At 39.6% G+C, this 23,169-nt stretch overlaps 1 protein-coding gene across 1 annotated transcript; it reads left to right on the top strand.

Moving 5' to 3' along the window:
• Nucleotides 1-720: 720 nt before the first annotated feature.
• gaa2 (alpha glucosidase 2) lies at nt 721-18,738 on the top strand. The gene is made up of 21 exons (XM_053328071.1): nt 721-882; nt 3,279-3,433; nt 5,095-5,679; nt 6,985-7,130; nt 7,697-7,862; nt 8,877-8,973; nt 9,486-9,605; nt 10,998-11,116; nt 11,212-11,343; nt 11,424-11,534; nt 11,621-11,734; nt 12,153-12,237; nt 12,327-12,444; nt 12,804-12,937; nt 13,172-13,323; nt 13,465-13,613; nt 13,921-14,062; nt 14,841-14,939; nt 15,775-15,939; nt 16,799-16,945; nt 18,316-18,738. Exons 2-21 carry the CDS (start codon nt 3,341-3,343, stop codon nt 18,376-18,378), a joined length of 2,937 nt encoding a protein of 978 aa, XP_053184046.1. The 5' UTR covers nt 721-882; nt 3,279-3,340; the 3' UTR covers nt 18,379-18,738.
• Nucleotides 18,739-23,169: the final 4,431 nt, after the last annotated feature.

Below are 23,169 nucleotides of genomic sequence, written 5' to 3'. Positions count from 1 at the left end.
TATGGGACATGTTATGCTGAACAATAAAGAAAAAAGTACTGAAGACTATTTTTGCTTTGGGTGGGTTGCTGCATGCAGAAGTTATTGTAGGAGAGAAATCTCAGTTATTATATTAAATTGTGAATAATTTGTATCAAAAATTACAAATATTCTCAGTGAATTTAACTTGATTTTGCTTTAGATTTAGCAAGAAATGCTTAGAAAATGTTTGAATCTGCTGAATGTAAGATTTTTCCATCTTTTCCTCCAGAAAAGATCAGTTTATATTCCAAAATCTACATGAACTAATGAATACATTTTCAAATGAGAGATAATCTTGTTTTATAAGAAATGATCTCCCTTATAAATCATGTCAGTCCATCCAAATCCATGTAAAATACCTGAACTTAGATTTTGGCAGGCTTAATGGGTACACTTACCCTAACAGCTGAAAACATTCATTAGAAAAGTATTCAAAAAGTAATAAGATACATTAGTTTGATTAAGTAATAGAAATATGTACATTACTTTCTACATTTTAAAAAGGGTAACTAGTAATCCCTAACCTATTACATTTCCAAAGTAACCTTCCCCACCCTGATAAGTTATCTTTATACAGCATAACATAATTGACATTTTGAATTGAGTTCACGGACCATGAGCTCGCTGCACGACTCATCATCAACAACAACAACAACAACGAAACCGGAAGTAGTCGAAATTACGAGGTACGGTGAACGTACCATGGAGATAAACAGAGGAGCGGCGTGTGCAGCGGAAAGTCTCAACGCTATGAACCATTTAGCCAACAACAGACATAATTAGTGGACAGTGTTTTTCTCCGTATTGCTGCGTTTCATTTTTTTCGTCTCTTTTTATTTTAAACTCCGCTGATATTTACAGGTAAGAGCAGCTGACGTCATCGCCTTACAGTAGCTGCTGTTAGCTAAACTTTACCCCACTGCTGCTGCTGCTGCTACTCCACTGTTTGACCTCTCTGCCTCTCTCTGAACACCACTCATTGCTTTATTTGATTTCTATATTGTTTAGTAAGCGGGGCCTAGCTTATTTATGAAGAGGGGGTCGACTGTCTCCATGGTGAACTTTGACATTTACATAATTTGGTGTGCATGGATGGCTAAAGTTAGCTTTCACCAGCTGATTATGTAAAGTTAAAGTGTGACTAGATGATTGGGTTCAAAGCACATGTTGACTATTTTCAAGGACGTCTTAAAATGAGCTGATAACTATCTAAGTATAGTGATTTTTGATTGTCTAATGTGGTTTGGATGGAGGGGAAAAAAGCAGTGAAATAGTCCTTTATTTGCATTTTCATAAATAGAGTAAAGGTTTCACAAATCTCTCTGGAGTCTCCCATAGACGGAGTCTCCATGGTAATCTAAAAAAACAGCGAATAGTCCTCAGTAAAGGGTTTGAGATCATTAAGAGGAAAAATACTACAGTAAAAATGAATAAAACTCAGGATTATGATACACTTTCAAATCTCCTGTCATACTGGAGTATTAGTTTCTTAAGACTTTTTAATACTGAGCAGAAGATCACAGCTAATAGAAGCAGAAATAGCAATAAGACTGAAAAGCAGTTTACCACAAGGAAATCTTTCTGTATCTGTAATCTTTCCTCCTGTTCATACTGAGCAGTAAAAGATCTCTTCATAAAGTACTTACAGTGTACAGTCAGCGGTGTTTCGGTTTAATTGGTGACCATGTTAAATGGTGACTTTAACATAGGTGTGTTCTCCTTATTGTAGTTTGATAATTTTCTTAAATACATGCTCATCTGTGTTTAATATCTAAGTTATGATAACCATTTATATCAATTTAATTGTGTTCAGAAGACTCATTCATCTCTCTTGTAAATGCGAGAAAGTCACCAGATAACACGGTCACCAGGTAAACCGAAACACCGGCCACTATATTACTTACACATGTGAAATTTAATTCAATCTAATACAACAACAACTGCTTTAAATTCTACATTTATGAAGTTTATTATACATTTTAAGTTTTTGTTAACATTGTAAAAAAAAAAAGTGATAATTTTACTCAATGTTTACTACTGATGTATTAAGTGGTGGTGTTGTATTAGGGTGCATTATATTGACTGGTGTTCCTAATATTTTGCCCTCCTAATGTATGCACCACCAACTATTATGACCTCAATAATAAACTTGAAGTAGAATTATCACCTTTCTGATAATGTTAACGAAAAAATACTAACTGTAAATGTAAAAGCTTCATAAAAGCAGAATTTATGGCAGAGCTGTCGTAAAGATTTGTGTGCTGATTGTGAATTGTGTAAATATCGTTCTTTATGTTGTTCATATTTGCCACCTGGGCTTTTATAATGTTTGGTGGTGGTGTACTGAGGTGCATTGTATTGAATGGTGTTTTTTATTTTATACAATTTTATGCTCTATTTCAGTCTAGCCTTTTGTTTTCTTTCTCTCTTTCTATTCTTCTGTATTTTATTTTATTTTGTATTATGTTTGTGTTTTCTTGTTTGTAATGTTTCCTATTTTTACTGTTTAATGTTTTGTTTTTATATATAAAGCACATTGAGTTGCCCCTGTGTATAAAATGCTCTATATAAATAAAGCTGCCTTGCCTTGCCCGGTGTTCCTATTATTTTGTCCCTCTCATGTAATGGAGTGTGAATGGAGTGGACAAAATAATAGAAACACCAGTCAATATAATGCACCCACTATGACCTCAATGATAAACATAAACTAAAATTATTACCTTTTTGATAATGTAAGCAAAAATGAAAATATATAAGCTTCATAAATGTAGAATTTAAAGTAGATTTATTGTATTGGATTGATTTATTGATATTGGTTTATCTCAAGCTAAACTGAAGCTTCAGGCGACCAAATGAAGTTCCTGTTTTTGTTACTCTACTTTAACTGCAGCTCAACAGGGACAAACAACACTTTAACTGTGGAAGATATCAACAGAAATAAAGACTTTTTTAGGATTTATTTTCTTAACTCGGTCATGAAAAGTTCATCTATTCTTATTTTTGTTCATTTATTTTTCCATGTGTTAATGTAAAATAAGGGTTGAAATGGAAAAAAATGAAATAACTGCACATCCATGGTCACATTATGTATTTAAAATAATGCAACAATCAGATTTCTAACTTACAGTTTTATTGAAAGCATCATTTTCACTTCAGCATTTCTTATACACACTTCTCCCATCAACTGTGCAAATATCAGGAAATGACACAAATACCACCGCGTTGCTCTGAACTTTGTCCCTCTCTGTCCGTCTCAGTGTTCGTCTCTTACAGCCTACACGGTCGGTCTCTCACTTAGACCGACGCGCTCGCTGTCAGGATGGTGTCCTACAAGCGCCTGAACCCAGAAGATGTTCAGTTTTCCAGTGAAGTGTTGTCAGAGGAGCCCCGTCCTGTCCAAGAGGAAATTTCAGTGAGTTTACATCAAATTATATCAATCACATATTGTTCTGTTAGTCAATTTAAGTCTCTGCAGATGTTTCACAATCTGGATGCATTTGTCTCATTAATTTAATTGATTTTTGATTTATTTATTGTAGATTGAAAGTTGATTTTTGGTCTTGGAAACTGTAATTGGCAAAATAATCTCACTACAAAGCTGGTAAATCTGGGCCAGGACCCTTTGGGAATCTCACGATTTTAACCCTTTCACGCATAGTGTTCACTGCAGTGGACAGCTATTCAAAAGCTGTTTTCTTATGTATGGAAGGATTTTGATGGCATAGTTACACTTCAGCCTCCACAGTGAACACTAGTGCATCATCCCATACATCACTACATCACCACTAAACCTGCAGTAATGTTTCTGGTTGTAGATCAGTTGATTTATGTTATTATAATATCATAGTATGTCATTTGGTGAAAAAAGAAATGAAGTTCAATTTTTTTTTTTTTATGCCTAAAGACAAATGAAAACAAAATAGGAGAACTATCCTGACTGAGGTTATCATAATTCATGCATGAAAGGGTTAATAAGTAGAAAAGGGCACAATATTTTTAGGGTCTTAGTCCAGAACACTTTGTGCCAAAACCACCACTAAATGTAATATGAGACATAACTGGCAGTGATAAGATAAACAGTCTTGATTAAGGTCACTGTCAGCAGAGAGGAGTGGGTGAGAGTTTGCAGCTTTTTTTTTTTTTTTGCCATTTAAGTTTTTATTGAATATTTATTTAACTATAACTTCCAAAATTGCAGCGTTGGTTAATACAGGTATGGGTTCTTGGTTCTGGTGAAGACACGGTGAGACATGATGAAGAAGAATATGAAAGTATCAGAAATAAGAATAGAAATAAATCTAACTCACACACATGGGGGGTGTATACTGTTTTCATCAGTGTTTGTCCAGAAGAGCTCCCAAAGGACCTCCCATCGTCCATCATGTTCCTTTTCAGACTCTTTATTTAAAAACAGTTAACAGCATTAACTGAGAGCAGTCCTCACAATCGTCTTGTACAGGTTATTATTCAGTCATTAAATCCACAATATGCACAAGCTCTTACTTTTTTAGAAGATGGTCCACCTGATTTCTGCTTTTTGTTCATATATAAACATTTTTAGTGTTTGTGAACCAATTTTAGAATCGTAGAAGATTAGAATTGCGATTTTAATGTGAAATGATTTTCTTCTTTTACACTTCTCCGCTATTTAGTTGCTGTTCTGAGATTTGTTACATACATGAGAAGTCCTTGAGGGGTTCAGAAAAATGGAAATTTGAATTTCTGCAATTTCATGATAATTAGACATTACTTTATCAGCTGAGGAAGACCATGTGATATGACTGAAAGCAAGAACACTTACTAAATGGACCTTGTTGTGAGATTTTTTTTTGCCTTCATGTTCTTTTTGTGATTCTTCAGACAGTTTTGTTTATTGCATTGATTTTAAGTCTAATTTTTAGATATTTTATGCTTATTGCTGCAAATATTCAACTAAACTGAAAAGCCGATTTTTAGACTCAATAAAGCTTTACTCATTAAAATACATTTTCCTTCATTGTAGCTTTGATGGACTAGTCTATTTCCTGTTGATGGATTTCTTTTCTGAGCCTTGTTTCCTTTCTGTGTCTCAAGGTGCCGGAGCCAGAAGAAGCCTCTCTGCTTCCACGAAGGCTGTCATGCTCCGTCACCACGGGCGTCCTGGTGATCGGCTGCCTGCTGCTGATCCTCTGTGGAGGCTGGATCTTGGGCACCATGTTCTGGTTGCACAGTCCCTCCAAACAGCAGCCGCACAGACCCCCAGTGCCGGCCCCACCGGCTCCAGCACCAACAGTGAAACCAGTACAAACCGAAGCAAACGACACGGCGGCTGCCCTCCGCCGCGAGGCTTGCAGTTTAATCCCCGAGGCGTGGAGGTTTGACTGCTACCCCGAAAGAGGAGTCGTCGTTACCAAAGAGTTGTGTGAAGCGAGGAACTGTTGCTTCATCCCGGCTTCCGCTTCCTCCTCCTCCTCTGCCAGCCGTCCATCAAAGGAAAACGGTATCCCTTGGTGCTTCTATCCTCCCGATTTCCCTTCGTACTCGCTCAAGTCAATAGAAGACACAACGCTGGGGCAGAAGGGTGAGCTTGTGAAGGAGGTGAAGACTTACTACCCAGGAGACATTCTTACTCTAGAGGTGGAGATACGTCATGAGACAGACTCTCGGCTACGTGTCAGAGTGAGTAAAATACTCCCATCAGATATACTCTATGATCGTCTCTGTTTCTGGCATGAGAACTCCATATATTTGTGCAGATGACTTGTAACATCTAACATGTCTTTAAGGAACCTCATACTGATAAATCATGAGAGTTTTCCTCAAAGTAGTATGAGATAAGGGGAATGTTTAATAATTTATACGTTTTGCTTACACTGAAAAGTTCTTCATTGTGAATAACAGCATTCTTTTGTCAGGTGAAGCTATATTTGGAGCTTTTTTAAAAGGTCACCAAACTTCATATAGGCTACTAATCAAAATATAGACTTGGTCCAAAAAAATACTTTCTTTCCTGAAAATTGATGTTTTGGCTGTAAAATCTGCACATTTCTTCTCACAGCCGTGCAAATTCACATGCACGATCAGGGAGGGAGTGGTTATACATGAAATTGATCACATGACTCTTATGTTATCCCTTATTGGTGAAAGTGATGCTGTTACAACCATCCCCGGTCTCCCCTACTGTACAAATTAAGGGTAGGGGTGCACTATGAACCTTTTAAATCCTTAAATAAGAAACCTTAAAAGCAGTAAAGCTAACAGAAGAGCCAAGAAAATACATCAATCAAGCAAAAATAGCCAAAAACAAGTACTGTAGCATACCAATACTGTATAAACACACAAAGCTTAAGGAACATCATACTGATAAATCATGAGAGTTTTCATCAGAGTAGTTTTAGAGATGAAGAATGTTTGATCATTTATATTTTTGCTTACACTGAAAAGCTCTAATAGCATTCCTTGTCAGGTGAAGCTATTTATGGAGCTTTTTACGGTAACCAAACGTCATATATACTGTACAAATTGAGAGTGGGGGGTGCACCATGAAGCTTTTAAATCCTTAAATAAGAGACCTGAAATGCACTAAAGCTAACAGCGAAGTCAAGGAGAGTTCAATGAAACAAAAATAGCATAAAACAAGTAGCATGCTAATACCGTATAAACGCACAGCTGCAGCATTACTTTACTTAGTGAATGTTTGTTAGAGCATTTCATGGGCGTTAACGAGACTTACAAAGGTTGACAAAAATCTAATCAAGACATTAAGCATGTGAGCAGATAACACAGGTCACATTCAGAGATGTAATCATTGTGTGCTAAAACACAAACAAGATCTGTGCCAGTCTTTTCATTAAACTGTGTGAGGGTGTCAGTTGATTACAGTTGATTACATTTTAACAAACAGACCACTGCTGCAAACTTTCTGGTCTGTAACTGAATTACAAACTTTTTTTTTTTCTTCCCTTGTCTCATTTCTTAATCTAGATTACCGACCCTTCCACTTCACGCTTTGAAGTTCCAATCTCCGTTCCCAACGTCACAGAGAAGGCTGAAAATCCAGATTACACCGTGGAGATTTCTAAGGAGCCGTTCGGTCTCGTTGTGAAGAGGACGTCTACAGGAACCGTGCTGTAAGTTTACACTCAAGTTGGCTACATGTGATTGGATTTTAACCCTCCTGTCGTCCTCCCGGGTCAAATTGACCCCATCTCTTTTGACTGTTCCTTCCTTCCTTCCTTCCTTTCTTCCTTTCTTCCTCTTTCTTTAATTTTTCTTCGTTCTTCTGCTCCTTCCCTCTTTCTTTCCTTCCTTCCTTCCTTCCCTCCTTACTCCTTTCCTTCCTTCCTTCCTGACTCCTTTCCTTCCTTACTCCCTTCTGTCCTTCCTTCCTTATCTCCTTACTTCCTTCCTTCCTTCCTTACTCCCTTCTGTCCTTCCTTCCTTATCTCCTTACTTCCTTCCTTCCTTCCTTACTCCATTCCTTCTTTACTCCCTTCTTTCCTTCCTTCCTCACTCCCTTCCTTCTCTCCTTCCTTCCTTCCTCCCTCCCTCCCTTCCTCTCTCCCTTCCTCCCTTCCTCCCTCCCTTCCTCCCTTCCTTCCTCCCTTCCTTGACCTGAGGACACCAGGAGGGTTAAGGCAGGGTTTTCTAAAACTAAAGGGTATTAAAACTCTGTCTCTGATTATTTCCTTGTCAGTTTGAACACCACAGTGGCTCCTCTCTTCTACGCCGATCAGTTTCTCCAGTTCTCCACCTCCCTGCCCAGTCAGTTCATCTACGGCCTCGGAGAGCACCGCTCCACCTTTCTGCATGACGTCCACTGGAACACGCTCACCATGTGGGCCAGAGATGTGCCTCCAATGGTAGGGAAAAAAATCCTGTCCATGTCATTGCTCTAGTTGTAGTTATAATTCAGCATCTGGCAGTTTTTACAGATTTACAAGTTTGTAGTTGGGCTGGGAGATATTTTGACAGTATTATAGAGATGACTGTCGGTGCTTTCACACAAATATTTACGCAATGAGATTTTTGATAAATAATCATCAGTAATGTGGATGTAATGACTAAGTGGATAAAGGCAGATAATTGAAGAGTCTGTTAAGCTCAGAAAATTGCATTTTTACCAGGTGGGGAGTTCTGGTCCTCAGAAACGAGGCCAACGTGGAAGTAACTTAGAACTGCGTTCTATCAAAAGGCCACCAGGGGGCGACCGTTTTGGTGTCAAAAGGACTTCCGTCTCTATACAAGTCAATGGAGAATTCACCAACTTCTCACTTGATTTCTAACCTCAGTAAACGTTTTCAAAATGTGTTTATGGTCTCAATCGCTAGTTTAAAGCCTTCTTCAATGCAGTACGATGTTCATTTGTGAAATTTTGGCCTCCCTGATTTTATATTTGACGATAAAGCAGGGTATGCATTAGGGCGTGGCTACATCCTGATTGACAGGTTGTTTGACCAATGTCCTCGAGATCCAGCCCTCACAACCTATCGCAACCTCCCTGCTCCGCCTCATGCCCATATAAGTAGAATGCATGTTTTTATTTTTCCCAGCATGCACCTGAAATTTTCAAGATGGCGCTGCCTAGATTCAAAACTATTGGCTTCCGAACAACAGTCCACAAACCAATGGGTGACGTCACAGACGTTACGTCGATTTCTTTTATACAGTCTATGATTTTTACTCAAATGCAGCGTTTAAAAGCAGGAAAAAACAACACTTATCACATTTTACGATATTCAAAATCTAAGACGATATCTATAACATATCACGATATCGATATAATATCGATTTATTGCCCAGTCCTAGTGTGCTCTTCACTTTTGTGTAATTTATATAAAATGACTGATGTCCTTGTGTTGCTCTTTGCCACGTAGGAGCAGACAAACCTGTATGGAGCGCATCCTTTCTACCTGGCAGTCGAGGACGGAGGGAACGCACACGGCTTCTTCCTGCTGAACAGCAACGCAATGGGTCAGTCTGCCGGTCGCCCTGTAACGTTTCACTTCAGCCTTCTCTCCATGCAATGAGACACATGATAGGTGGAATTGGGGCAAAGCAGCAACAACAGAGAAGTAGCTGATTCTTACTGTTTCACAACTATTCAGATGACAGTTAATGTATAAAGCCACTGAACAAAAACAGAAGTGGAGGACGGCGGGCGGTTCACATGATTCATTTCTGTTGTGTCACAGAAGCGTGACTACAGCGCCGTTAAGTCTGAACTTTCCTGTATTGTATCAAGAGGTCATTCAGAGGTCATGTCGTGTTTTCTAACAAAGACTAAATTGTAATGATATAATGCAGATCATTAGTCTTTCATTGTTTCCACCTGCTCCACACAGGAGCAACAATCAGGTTCTCATTATATTCTCGTGTTGTAGTTTTTCTTTCTTTGTTGCTTCAGGTGTTTCTCGTTAGTCTTGATTGGAGTCTAGTAGGAGTTTTTTTTCTTCAGTGTTTTTTTTTTTTTTCTGTTTCATCAGACGTGGCCCTTCAGCCCGCCCCGGCCCTCACCTGGCGCACTATTGGTGGAATCCTGGACTTTTACGTTTTCCTTGGTCCCGATCCTGGTTCAGTGATCGGACAGTATGTGGAAGTCATCGGTCAGTAACAGTTTGTTGTTACGTGTCTGCTGCAGCTGCATGAGCGTAAAACATTTTACACAACATATATTTGTCTGACAGATTATAAAATCATTGTAGACCTTCTGTTTACTTAAAGAGATTTCAGTCACTCTAGATCAGGGATGTCAAACATGCGGCCCGTGGGCCAGATCCGGCCTTCCATCTTCCCTTCCTTCCTTTCTGTCTTCTTTTTCTTCCTTCCTTCCTTCTTTCCTTCCATCTATCCTTCCTCCCTTTCTGTCTTCTTTTCCTTTCTGTCTTCTTTTTCTTCCTTCCTTCTTTCCTTCCATCTGTCCTTCCGTCCTTCCTTCTTTCATGTCTTCTTTTCCTTCCTTCTTTCCTTCCTTCTTTTCTTCCTTCCTTCCTTCCTTCATTCCTGTCTTCTCTTCCTTCTCCTCCCTCTCCTCCTTCTTTTCCTTCCTTCCTGCATTCCTTCCTTCATTCCTTCTTGCCTCTCTCCTTACCCATTTCCTTCCCTCCTTCCTTCCTCCTTTCCTCCCTCTCTCCTTACTCCTTACTCCTTTCCTTCCTTCTTCTTTTCCTCCTTCCTGCCTCCCTCCCTGCCTTTGGGCAGTATGTGGCCCTTGAATGAAAATGAGTTTGACACCCATGCTCTAGATAGTCCTGTTCAACTGTTGCAACATTACATCCTAAATAAAGTGACCATGAGCAAACAGAACAGGGTAGATATACACCTCACTCTGTAAAGGATAACATTGGTGCTATTCTTTATTTTTCTTATAGTCAACAAATCCCATGAAAATAACACTGTAGTTTATTTTGGTTCCAGCCAACATACACAATCCTCCCGCTGCAAAAATACTCTCTAGAGCACCAAATGTGCATTAATCCTCAGCTAAACAACACACTGATTATTCATTTCTCTGTAGATTGTATTTGTTTTTACAGACATCTGGCTTAGACTGTGTGGGAAATCCTAAAGTACAGAGATATGAACTAAAATATTTTTGGTTTTGGCCTTTTTATTAGATTTGTTGATATTAAGAAAAAAGTAGAATAATGTCAGCCTTGTCCTTACGTCCCTCCTCTTCTCCTCCTAAGTAGAGTTTATTCAACACCACATTTGACTTAAATAGATGTGATACCCACAACACCTTTTTATACAACTAAAGAAAACACATTCACTTCTATATACAGAAGAACTAATGTTATATTTAAGGGTCTTCAGTTTAGATTGACACTCTCTGGACAGCCTGAATCTGTATGACGTAGGGCAGTTTGACACAGAAACTGAGAGAAGTAGTAAAATACTCTACAAAATAAAAGCCTGCTGGTTGGTATTTATACATGTTTTTGATACTAATTTCTGTCCAGCTTTGTAAGTTCTGTTACTTTCTGTTTTCGTCACAGGCTACCCAGCGATGCCCATTTACTGGGCTTTAGGCTACCATCTCTGTCGGTGGGGTTTTAACTCAAGCGAATCCACCTGGGAGGTTGTTAAGAGCATGAGGGATTCTGGGATACCCCAGGTAAACTTGAACTAGCATTTAAACTCAGTGTTAATTTTGAATATAAAGTTATTTTCTGTGATAATAATGTGTGTGTATTCTGTATTTGCTTGCAGGACGTCCAGTGGAACGACATCGACTACATGGAGCAATTTTTGGACTTCACTTATGACTCAACAAATTTTGCCACACTACCCGACATGGTCAAAGACCTGCACGCTCACGACCAGCGCTACGTGATGATCCTGGTACGCAGGAGTTTGCTCTTGCATTGATGTGGACTGTTTCTGATTTTGCATGTGTGTGACCGTTGTTTCTCACCCTGCAGGATCCAGGTATCAGTAGCACTCAGCCTGAGGGCTCGTACTGGCCCTATGACGAAGGACTGAGGAGAAACGTTTTTATTAAAGATGCTGAAGGAAAACCACTCATTGGGAAGGTGAGAGACAGTCCTTCTACCGCAGCAGCTGGTGACCTAGGACACATTTTTTACCGCTCTCAATCTCAATCTCAATCCTCTTCCAGGTGTGGCCGGGTCTCACAGCATATCCTGACTTCTCTGACGACATGACCCACGAATGGTGGTACGACAACCTTCAGAGGTTCCATGAGAAGGTGCCGTTTGATGGATTGTGGATTGTAAGTATGTAGGCGACGCTACAGTGTGAAGAAATTATTGGCATCTGTGCTTAAGTATGTTCTAATTAGTGTATAATCACCAGAAAGTAAGAATCTTACCTTTACAATGAGCCCTTTACTTACATACATCTACACAGGGAGCACATCTTCTTCCATAGAGGCTGCAGTTTTGTACCATCATGTTTCTACAGTGGCCCAGAACAGACAAACTAAACACTGGTTCTAGAGAGGGTCTTTTATGGGTTTTTACAAGTTTTGCTACTCACTTGGAAGAAGAGGGATATTCAGTTGACTGCAGTTGGCAACCTCGCCACTGGATGCCAATAAATCCTACACACAACTTAGATTTTAATGACATTGTTGGAGTGACTCACAATAAGTCATATCTTCTCCCTGAACTTTGTCTCATTCGTTTTAGGACATGAACGAGCCGTCAAATTTCTTAGATGGGTCCACAAACGGCTGTCCATCAAACAGTCTTGAAAATCCACCTTACACACCAGGTGGGAGACGTTGACACAACCACTACACAAACTCACAACTACACACTACACATAACCCTCAATGTAACACTGTGTCTTTTGCCTTTAAGGTGTACTAGGAGGTTTGCTGAGAGGCAAAACGGTGTGTGCATCTGCACAGCAGAAGCAGTCCACACATTACAACATGCACAGCCTCTATGGACTCATGGAAGCGGAGGCCTCGGCGAGGTCAGGACCTTTAATGTGAAATAAAATGCTGTGAAAGTTTCTTTATTACGATTAAGCCATGCTAACAGCTCTGAGGTAAATGTTAGTAAAAGACAAATGCATCTGATTGACAAGAGCTGTTACACTGTTAACACAGTACTTGGTAAAGGCTTCATGTAAAGGCATGGTCTGCCCTTCCACCTCGAGGTGTAATTATCAGACTTTACAGCTTGAGCACTGGGTGTGGAAGTTAGTCTGCAACCAATAGTCGCTGAGATATTTCAGTCTGGATTGACCAACTTTTGCTAGCATGGCTTAAAAACTGCAGAATTTGTCTTTCTTCTCTCCTTAAATCTTCTACTTTCTGTCCTCTTGTGCAGTGCTCTGAAGCGGATCGTGGCAAAGAGGCCTTTTGTAATCTCTCGCTCCACCTTCCCTAGTCAGGGAAAATACTCTGGTCACTGGCTGGGAGACAACAGGAGCCAGTGGAAAGACCTTTACACCTCTATATCAGGTTAGATCACATAGGTTATAGTGGATTCAAATGTGGAGTCTAATATTAACATTTGAGTCCTCTGATCTTTATCTAGATGGCTCCTTCACTTTCAGTAAAAACACTCTAATAACCCAACTATCCATCAAATGTCTGATAGACAGCAGAGTTAGTGAAATCAAAGCTGTCCTCAAAGCTAAACGCCTCCTTCCCATATCCTCCAGACGTCACCTACCTTTCTTTTCTCTCCTTTAGGTATTCTGACCTTTAACCTTCTGGGCATCCCGTTGGTGGGAGCAGATATTTGTGGCTTCAGTGAAGAGCCGCAGGAGGAACTCTGTGTCCGCTGGACGCAGGTTGGAGCTTTCTATCCTTTCACACGCAACCACAACGCCATCGACAGGAAGGTAAGAGTTTAACATCACTGCTGAGAAGTTGCTGAGACGACATTCAAAGCCCTGAAATAACAACTTCTACCATGTTTGTATTTCTATTGTTGGTTTTTTCACAGTTTGTTTCTTTTTTTTTTCTTTTCTTCTAATTTTCAGCCTCAGGATCCGACAGCTTTCAGCCCCATGGCTCGTTTAGCCATGAAACAAGCTCTGCTGTTACGCTACTCTCTCTACCCCGTCCTCTACACGCTCTTCCATCACGCACATGTTCACGGACACACTGTCGCACGGCCCCTCATGTTTGAGTAAGTGAAGCATAAAAACACAGTCTTGTATCCCTCAAATGGAAATAATTCAAGACATATGTGTATTATTAACATGATATCAATACTTCATTCTTTAAATATCACATTTATCATCAACACTGGTATATTGTGACACCACTAATGTGATTATAAACTAAAGATCTTTAGGTATGGACAACTGTAATTGATATTCTTTGCATTTTTGGACAATTTTCTAAACTAAATGATTTTTTAATAGATGAATTGATGATGAAAGTAATCATTTGTTGCAGTTCTAGTCTTTATGTGTCTTGTATGTATTTGACAGGTTTCCAAAAGACTTAAAAACTTATGGGATTGACAAACAGTTCCTCTGGGGGAAGAGTTTACTGGTGACGCCGGTGTTGGATCCTGGAGTAGACTATGTGGAGGGTTACTTCCCAGCAGGTCTGTGGTACGACTACTACACGGTAAGACCCTCACTCAGCATTCAGTACACATGTTATATACGTAATGAAATGCTGTAAACCGGGGATGTCAAACATGCGGCCCGTGGGCCAGATTCGGCCCGCCGAGGGGTCCAATCTGACCCACTTTCCTTATTCCTCCCCTCCTTCCTTTCTGTCTTCTTTTTCTTCCTTCCTTCCTTCTTTCCTTCCATCTGTCCTTCCTTCCTTCCTTCTTTCATGTCTTCTATTCCTTCCTTCCTTCCTTCCATCTTTCATTCCTGTCTTCGCTTCCTTCTCCTCCTTCTTTTCCTTCCTTCCTTCCGTCTATCTGTCCTTTCTCCCTTTCTTCCTTCCATCTGTCCTTTCTACCTTTCTTCCTTCCATCTGTCCTTCCTTCCTTCCTTCCATCTGTCCTTCCTTCCTTCCGTCTTTCATTCCTGTCTTCTCTACCTTCTCCTCCTTCTTTTCCTTCCTTCCTTCCTTCTATCTGTCCTTTCTACCTTTCTTCCTTCCATCTGTCCTTCCTTCCTTCCGTCTTTCATTCCTGTCTTCTCTCCCTTCTCTTCCTTACTTCCTTCCTTCCTTCCTTCCGTCCTTCCTTCCATCTGTCCTTTCTCCCTTTCTTCCGGCCTTCCTCCCTTCCTTCCTTCCTTCCTTCCTTCCTTCCGTCCATCGTTTTAATGATCCGGCCCACGTGAGATTGAATTGGGTAGTATGTGGCCCTTGAATGAAAATGAGTTTGACACCCATGCTGTAAACTGTGTCCTAATAAACCCACTTGTGCTCCTTTTCCATCCAGGGCGACATTGTGAACAGTAAAGGTGAAGAGATGCGACTCCCTGCACCTTTAGACAAGATCAACCTGCATTTGCGTGAAGGATCTGTGATACCTACACAGGTAAATCAGTTACATTTACGTTGGTTAATTATTCTGATTTATAACTGGTTTACTAAACTTGACAAGAGACTAAAGTGTTTGTGTCAGCTAATAAAACACAGCATTGTTTAATTTGTCAAACAATCCCAAACACAAAGATGATAGTATGTATGTGTATGACAAAGAAAAGTATTAAATTACCACATTTATATGAGAGCCTGAAACCAGCAAATATTTGGCTTTTTTAATTAAAAAATGACTAAAATGATTATTCAACCAGCAAAATAGTTCACAATTAATTTTCTGTTGAATGACTGCTGCTCTATTCAAGATAATTTCTTTAATAGAAAGTAATTCAACTGAAAACTGCTCACACAAGTCTGCATTGACTCTCAGAAGCAGATATCTCAAAATCTGTAAATTAATTCCTTTTATTGTCACTGCATGTTCACATACAATGAAATGTGCTGTTTGTCATAAAAGGAAAACTGTTTCCGATCACTAAACACACACACACACACACACACACGCACACACACACACACACATGAAATAGAATAACTGTTAAATAAGGTGAAATATGATAACGTGCTTTAAAGGATAAGCTACAGTTCATATGTAGTTATTGCACATCAATCCGTGGTGATGCAATTAGGATTATTGTGATCGTGGTGGGGGAGGGAGGGGGGTTAGGGTTCAGTTCACGGTTCACATAAAACACATAAAAGCTAATTTCTCTGTATGGTTACTATAGAGACCATAGAGATAAGTGGAAAATTGGTACTTTTGTATTTTGGGTGAACTGAGCCTTTTAACTGTTTCTAAATTCGTGATGTTTCGCCGTCCTCGCTCACAGGCGCCCAACCTGACCCTGTGGGTGAGCAGCGGTCAGCCTCTCCACCTCGTCTCAGCGCTCTCCGATGACGGCTCAGCCAGCGGAGATCTGTTCTGGGATGACGGAGAGAGCATCGACACCTACGAGAACGACCAGTACGCCTACATCGTCTTTAACGTCTCTCAGGTCCGTCGTCTTACTACTCACATTTCCAAGAATACCTTTTTAGTAAAAACATCCACAAACTGTGTCTGAAGTTGTTGGATTTAGTTGCTGATTTTGTGTTTTTTATGAAGAGAGAGAAATATCTGGTCAGAAAGTTAAAGTCGCCTTTCTTAACCCTCCTGTTGTCCTCGAGTCAAGGAAGGGAGGGAGGAAGAAGGAAAGGAGGGAGGAAGGAAGGAAGGAAGGAGGGTAAGAGGGAGGGAAGGAAGGAAAGGAGGGAAGAAGGAAGGAAAAGAGGGAGGAAGGAAGGAAGGAAAGGAGGGAGGAAGGAAGGAAGGAAGAAGGAAGGAAAAGACAAAGGAAGGAGGGAGGAAGGAAGAAGGAAAGGAGGGAGGAAAAAAGGAAGGAAAGGACAAAGGATGGAAGGAATGAAGAAAGGAAATAAAGGAGGGAGGAAGAACAGACTGAAGGAAGGAAGGGAGGAAAGAAGGAACAGTCAAAATAGACGGGGTCAGTTTGACCCGGGAGGACGACAGGAAGGCAGGCAGGAATGCTTTTTATTGACTTTTTATTTTCTTTGATGTTACTAGTTATCTCATTTGCACCTAAGTAAACATTCCCACACATCATTTGAACCCATATGTATGTATCTCCTGGTGCATGGTGCATGTTTAAGGCATTCTGATCTATTGAAGGTTGTTGTTGGAAAATAGTGTCTGGAGAGAAGTTTCGGGTTTCAGATAATCAAAAGTCTTTCAAAGAGAGTCATATGACATCATGACCTTTGGCCTCCAGGAGTCAGAAGTGACCTAATGAACTTTAATATTTAATGTTGAGCCACTTTTCATTAAACCCGTCGTCTATCTGCTTATTATCACAGAACGTAATGACGTCACATGTCCTCCACACCAACGTGGAGGCCACGTACATCACGGTGGAGTCGGCGTCTTTCTACGGTGTGAAGAAGCAGCCGAACAGAGTGCTGGTGAACTCCCAGGATGCATCGTTCACCTACAGAATGAACCAGGTGAGGCCAGGGTCAAAGGTCGGGCTTGTTATCAACGCTTAGTCACACAGGCTCAATAACAGTCTTGCATCTAGTAAAACATAAAAGATAAAAAGACAATGTTTTTAGTTTTAATTTTTACATATTAACTTTTAAAGAAGAAAAAAAATCCACCCACGTTGTCCATCACTCCTCGGCCAAAATTCATAGAGACGAACTTCAAGGGAAAAGCTGCAGCTACATTTCTCAGTATGCATATAAATGAAGATTAATGAGCTCGTTACATATTAACAGACATTATAATGAGCTCGTCCATTGTACAAATACAATAGAAACAGTTTTCACATCAGACAATAAGGTCGTTTAGGAACTTTTTTCTTTTTTTTTAAATATTGCGCAATGCAGTCTATAGTCTTTAGTCTAACAATGGAAGAAAGCCTAGTAACATCTAAACATATATTACACACACACACACACACACACAGCAAGACAAATATATCTTAGCAAGATGATGAATTGATATTGGAAGGATAAAACTTTTTTTTTTCTTTCCACATGAAGAGTTTTAGATTCTTGAGACTTCATTGTGTATTTTATGATATTAATGATTAATTACATTCATTGTATTTGTGTCACTCAGGGACAGCAGATATAAATTATCTGGCTGGTAACTGAACAATACGTCTCTTTGTATGAGGTTCATGTTTCTTTTTCCTACATGGACCCCAACAAATATATTTAACCCTTACATACTGTTCATAGTCTGACTCATAATTAGTCTCTACATCAATTCATATTCATACATTTCCTGTCAGTCATTAACACAGGTTTGATTAATCTTATGTTAAAAGAAAAAAGACATTCACAATCACTATTTTATGGTCCTTGAGAGCATTTTATAGAATATGAAGATACAACATGTTTAAATGCTGATTTTTGGATAAATAAAAAAAAACAGTTCAAATTTGTATATTTGCATATATTTAAAAAAAGATGCATTTTATTTCCATTTTTGTAAACTGTGGGTCACAATAAGAAAAGTCTGGCTAAAAGAAAAGTGTTTTGAGTGTTTTACAGCTCTTAAATGTAAAAAATGGTCAAATTGGACTCTGTATAGTATATAAGAGTCAATAAACTAAAGTATGAGTATGTGTGAGCTCTGTTCGTGAGCTCCAGGCTGACGTTGGTGGACCGGTGCTCACAGAGGGACGTAGACTGATGTCTCTATGCAGCTGGGCCAGTTTCAGAGTTCAGATTACAAGCAGACCCAGTTTGACTGATTTACGAGCGTGTTGACGTCTTTCTTATAAAGTTGGCTTTTAGTTTAAAGACTAGAGTAAATTCTTGATGCTGAAAATGGATCTTTTTGTTTTTCTTTCTCGTCCCTGCAGGTGTTGACAGTCGCAGATTTGGGTCTGAACCTCAGTCGGAACTTCACCATCAGCTGGATGTGAAGGAAAAAGGAAAAAAAATCAGATTTTATTTAAGATATTAGTTTTATGCGTTGATGGTTATTGAGACTGACACACAGTGGAGTCTGTAAGTATTAGAGCAGTGATGTTTTTCACTGTTTTGGCTCTTTACTCTACACTGGATAATAACAGGAACTATAACTGAGCTTAAAGTGGAAGTTCAGTTCACGTCCATATCTGGTTCACAGCACTTTAAACTGTATTGTTATTGTTTCCTGTGCTGGAGTACAGAGCCAACACACAAATAACTGCCCATCAGTGAGCAAAAGATGAGCAGGTAAAACAAAGTGGAGGTGCTCTGGAGTAGAGTGAGGTCATGATTGTGTTCATCTTATTTATCGTGCGTCTTTGCACACTTTTTTTTTTTTTTTTTTTTAAATGGACAAAAACATTTCTATGTGCAAAAAAAACCACAACAAAAACACAATCACTGACCCAGACACTGCTTTTCATATCCATGTGGATGTGATGTCATCATTGATAAATTATAACCAAAGCCGTCACATGATTTACAACAAACAGCTTGGCTTGGTCTTGGTACTTTTTATTAGTTCTTATCCGTAAATCAAATCTGTATTTTATTTTATTTTTTAAAATTTATCATCAGCAGAAGGATGAAGTGCAATGAATTACAGAGAGGATAATCTACCTTCCTGCAAATGTGACGAGAGTCTTATTATTATAGTCCATGATGTAATATATTGTTAATGCTTGAATGCAGTCGACGGCCTATTTTTGCACTAATTAGTCCTGCAGTATTGCATAGGTAGATACAGGTGCCTTATGATTCCTGTTTCTGTGTGTTTGAGCGTCTCTGGGTTTGTTCCAGATGGGGGTTTTTTTTTTCAGCTTTATATTTTAAATGTGTTCGCAACGCTAAAAAAAAGACCATAGTACTGATGTGCTAGAGCAGGGGTGTCAAACATGCGGTCCGTGGGCCAGAACCGGCCTGCCGAGAGGTCCAATCTGGCCCATGCTCCTTCCTTTTTTCCTTCCTTCCTCCCTTCCATCTGCCCTTCTTTTCTTTCCTTCCTTCCTTCCTTCCTTCCTTCCTTCCTTCCTTCCTTCCTTCCTTCCTTCCCTACTTCCTTCCTTCCTTCCTTCCTTCCTTCCTTCCGTCTGCCCGTCCTTCCTTCCTTCCTTCCTTCCATCTGCCCTTCTTTTCCTTCCTTCCTTCCTTCCTTCCTTCCATCTGCCCTTATTTTCCTTCCTTCCTTCCTTCCATCTGCCCTTCTTTTCCTTCCTTCCTTCCTTCCTTCCTTCCTTCCTTCCTTCCATCTGCCCTTCTTTTCCTTCCTTCCTTCCTTCCTTCCATCTTTTCATCCTTCTTGTCTTTTCTTCTCTTCCTTCCATCTTTCCTTCCTGTATTCTTTTCCTTCTCCTCCTTCTTTTCTTTCCTCCCATACTTCCTTCCTTTTAATGATCCGGCCCATGTGAGATCAAATTGGGCTGTATGTGGCCCTTGAATGAAAATGAGTGTGACACCCCTCTGCTAGAGGAGGATAGCTTTAAATGGAAAATGGACACCAGAGCAGCCGTGGGGAGTTCTGTTTAAAAAAAAGAAAAAAGAAAGAAAAGGAAAATACTGTGAATTTTCTCAGCACTGATTTTTCTGCCGGAGTTTAAAAACTGAAGCCAGGTGAATTTCTTGAGGTAGTTTTAGTTTCAGGTTTTCAAAGATTGATTCTGCATGAATCTGACCGCGATGCTGTGGACATCTGATATGAGTTTCTTATAAAGGCTTTCTCACAACAACACACCAGAGTATGAAAATGTTTGCCAGCCAATCTTTCAACTTTGAAATATGCACGCAGTTGCTATTTTAGCGCTACTCTCTTTCATATTAATAAAGTGGACGTAAAATATTAGAAATACCTCTAAGTGTATAATGCAGTATAATTCAACACCACAGCAGTTTGCAGTATTTGATCATTAAGCTCAGAGTATTCGTTTATATGTGATTGTTAAGATTTAATTATATATGAGAAATATGAGAAGTGTTATTTTTTCAGCACTCGTTACCAAAAATGATGATTTGACACCTTTTAGCGCGACAACAGGTTGAGGAAAATGTTTAAAAATTAAAGCCAAACACTGCTTTAAATGTATAAAACACATTTTCTACTTATTTGAGCTCTGCTGTGGTCTACAGATAGTATTTTTTGAATAAATTATATTTTGATGTCGCATGAATTTGGCTCTTGAACCTGAAATGTTGGAGCTCTCGAGCCACTAGAGGACACACTTCCTCAGCGCTGGGATGATTGTGGGTGTCCTTTCTCATGAGAACCAAGGATTTGATGTCAGATGTGTTTGTCAGCCTTAATTACTGAGAGTAAATTAAAAGATGATGTTTTTTGGTTTGAACCACAGGAGCAGAATGTTTTTTGGGGATAAAACTGAATCAGTAATGTTTTTTTCTCCCTTCCTCCTCTCATTCTGCACGAGACTTCAACTGTTTACTGTAATATCTAAATATGGCTGTCTTGTCTTTTAACACCAACTAATGTAGAATAAATTACAACCCATGTGGACTGGCAAAATGTGTTAATGTTAATGTTTACCTCATATATTTGATATGGTTGCTATGGGAGACATTGATAAGGTGGAAATCCTGTTTCTGCTAATATTGTGTCCTATCTGTCTCATTTTCCTCCTTTTGTCTCCACAGTATCAGATAATCTCTTTTATGGTCTCTCTTCCTGCTTTAATGCTTGTTTTTCATTTTTTAAAGCACAACACTGTCAAACTCAGCATAAACAGTAAAGAAAAAGAAAAAAAACATCCTCTCAACGAGCACATCCATCTGACATTTCACATCAGTTATGAAAAAAACCACATAGTTAGGCTTTATTATCGCACGTAAGTCATATAAAAGTTCTAGTTAAGAATAGCTCATGCTCATATTTACATATTTTAGAGAAGGTTTCCACATTTTGGAAGTGAATTGCACAAATCAGGAAGTCCAGTGGAATAAGCTCAAGCCAGAGTTTGTTCTAGTCCTGCAGGAAATCTACTGAATATCATTTTTCTTTGCACAAAATGTCAAGACCTTTTTTTTTTTGTATGGTCATTAGAAAATATACACTTTAGGAAGACTGAGGAGTAGAAACAGAGAGTCAAATTCAAGCTGAGTTCTCCAGTGCTTCTCTTTAATCAGCTCTCCATCCTCCGCAGACTCTCTGTGTGTTTATGTTGTTGAGCAGGATCCTCAGTCGCCCCCCCCTTTTTTTTCTCTTCTTCTTATAAACTCAGCTGCTTCTGTAGATAGAAGAGTTTCAGGATGTCTGTAATTAAGATACCTCTGGACAAAAAGTTTGTCTGTTTATATGTATAATGAACTGTTATCGCCATAGAAACATACTATAGGAAATAAACTGTGAAGGAAGGAGTGACGCCGAGCCAAAGACTTCTCATGAGTCATGACACTTAACAAGTATTCGACTGTCCCTTCAACACACACACACACACACACACAGAAATACACACAGGCACAAGCAGCAGAAAGTGAAAGCAAATAACTTGTCCCATACTCCCTCTCTGAGATAGCGGGGGTTGAGTTATCCTCCACCACTGATAAGCTCGATTCGGGGATAGACATGTTTTTATTGGCTCTGTGCAAACGTTCACAGGCTAACTGTTTCCAGATGGCAGTTTGTGGAGGGCATATATATCATTCAACAGAGGGGGTGAGGGGGTGGGGGGGGGGGGGGGGGTGGGAGGAGAGGGAGAGAGAGTAGAAAGAGGCACAGAGAGAGAAAGAGCAGCGGGGGTCTGTCAAAAGCATTCTGCTCTACTGACGAGGGCATTTCCTGTCTGGATTTGGGAGGATTAAGTATTTGTGCGTGGGGGGGTGGGGGTTGGGGGGGGGTATTTGTGGGGTCGGCATGTGGAGTGGAGTGGAGAGTGGAGAGAGAGAGGGACAAAGTACAGTCCTTTCTCTTCTTTTTTTTTGGAGGGGTTGATTCTGTGCATGTTGGATTTGCATAACCATCTTTGTAACGCTAGTTTAGGAAAAACTGAACACAGCTGAGAAGAACCATTATTGTGAAATAGTGTTTTTTGTCATGTTGAGTCATATTCCTGTGAAAACGTTAAATATTCTCGTCAAAGTGAAATATGCTCAACTTAATTTAACAGTGAGAATAGCTTTAGGGTTATTTTTGCCAGTATGTAATCAAGCATGAGGCTTTTAGGGGGTCATAAAAAAAAGAGAGCTAAAAACAGCTTCCTTGTCTTTTCTCTTTTCTTTTCACACTGAAGCATTCGAGTTAGAGGTCGGTCTGGGACTCGACAAAAGGACCATAGCAACCCCCGAACTGCAGCTCTTGTTGTGCTGCACTGCTTCCTTTCAGTCTATCAAGAGCACCAGTTTTGTAAAGTGAGGTCATTTTTTGGGAAGTTTTGGCAAGATTTAGATTTAGATAACACACATAGATGTTTCTTCTGCTTTGCTTGGATACACAAACTTTATAAAACTGCTCATATTAAAAGCATGTTGGTGAGCTAACATAAAGGGGTTAAAACAAAAAGCAACATTTCTGTATTAATCCACCAAAAATCCTCCTGTTGTTTCTTGTTATAAACAGGGTCACTGAACCACGGCTAAAAATGTGAGTCCTTGTTAAATGTTGCGACAGATTCCTGAGTGAAAGCATTTGGAAGCACTTTGAAATAAAGCAGGACCTTGCACCCATTATTTCAGGAGTTTCAGTAAGTCTGAGCACCTTTAGTCTTCCTTATAGGCGCGACTAAGGTGCGTCCAACATGATA

This window comes from Scomber japonicus, chromosome 2 (assembly GCF_027409825.1).
Source record: "Scomber japonicus isolate fScoJap1 chromosome 2, fScoJap1.pri, whole genome shotgun sequence".
In the NCBI taxonomy this organism is placed as follows: Eukaryota; Metazoa; Chordata; class Actinopteri; order Scombriformes; family Scombridae; genus Scomber; species Scomber japonicus.
This window is presented reverse-complemented; position numbering and strand designations above follow the sequence as displayed.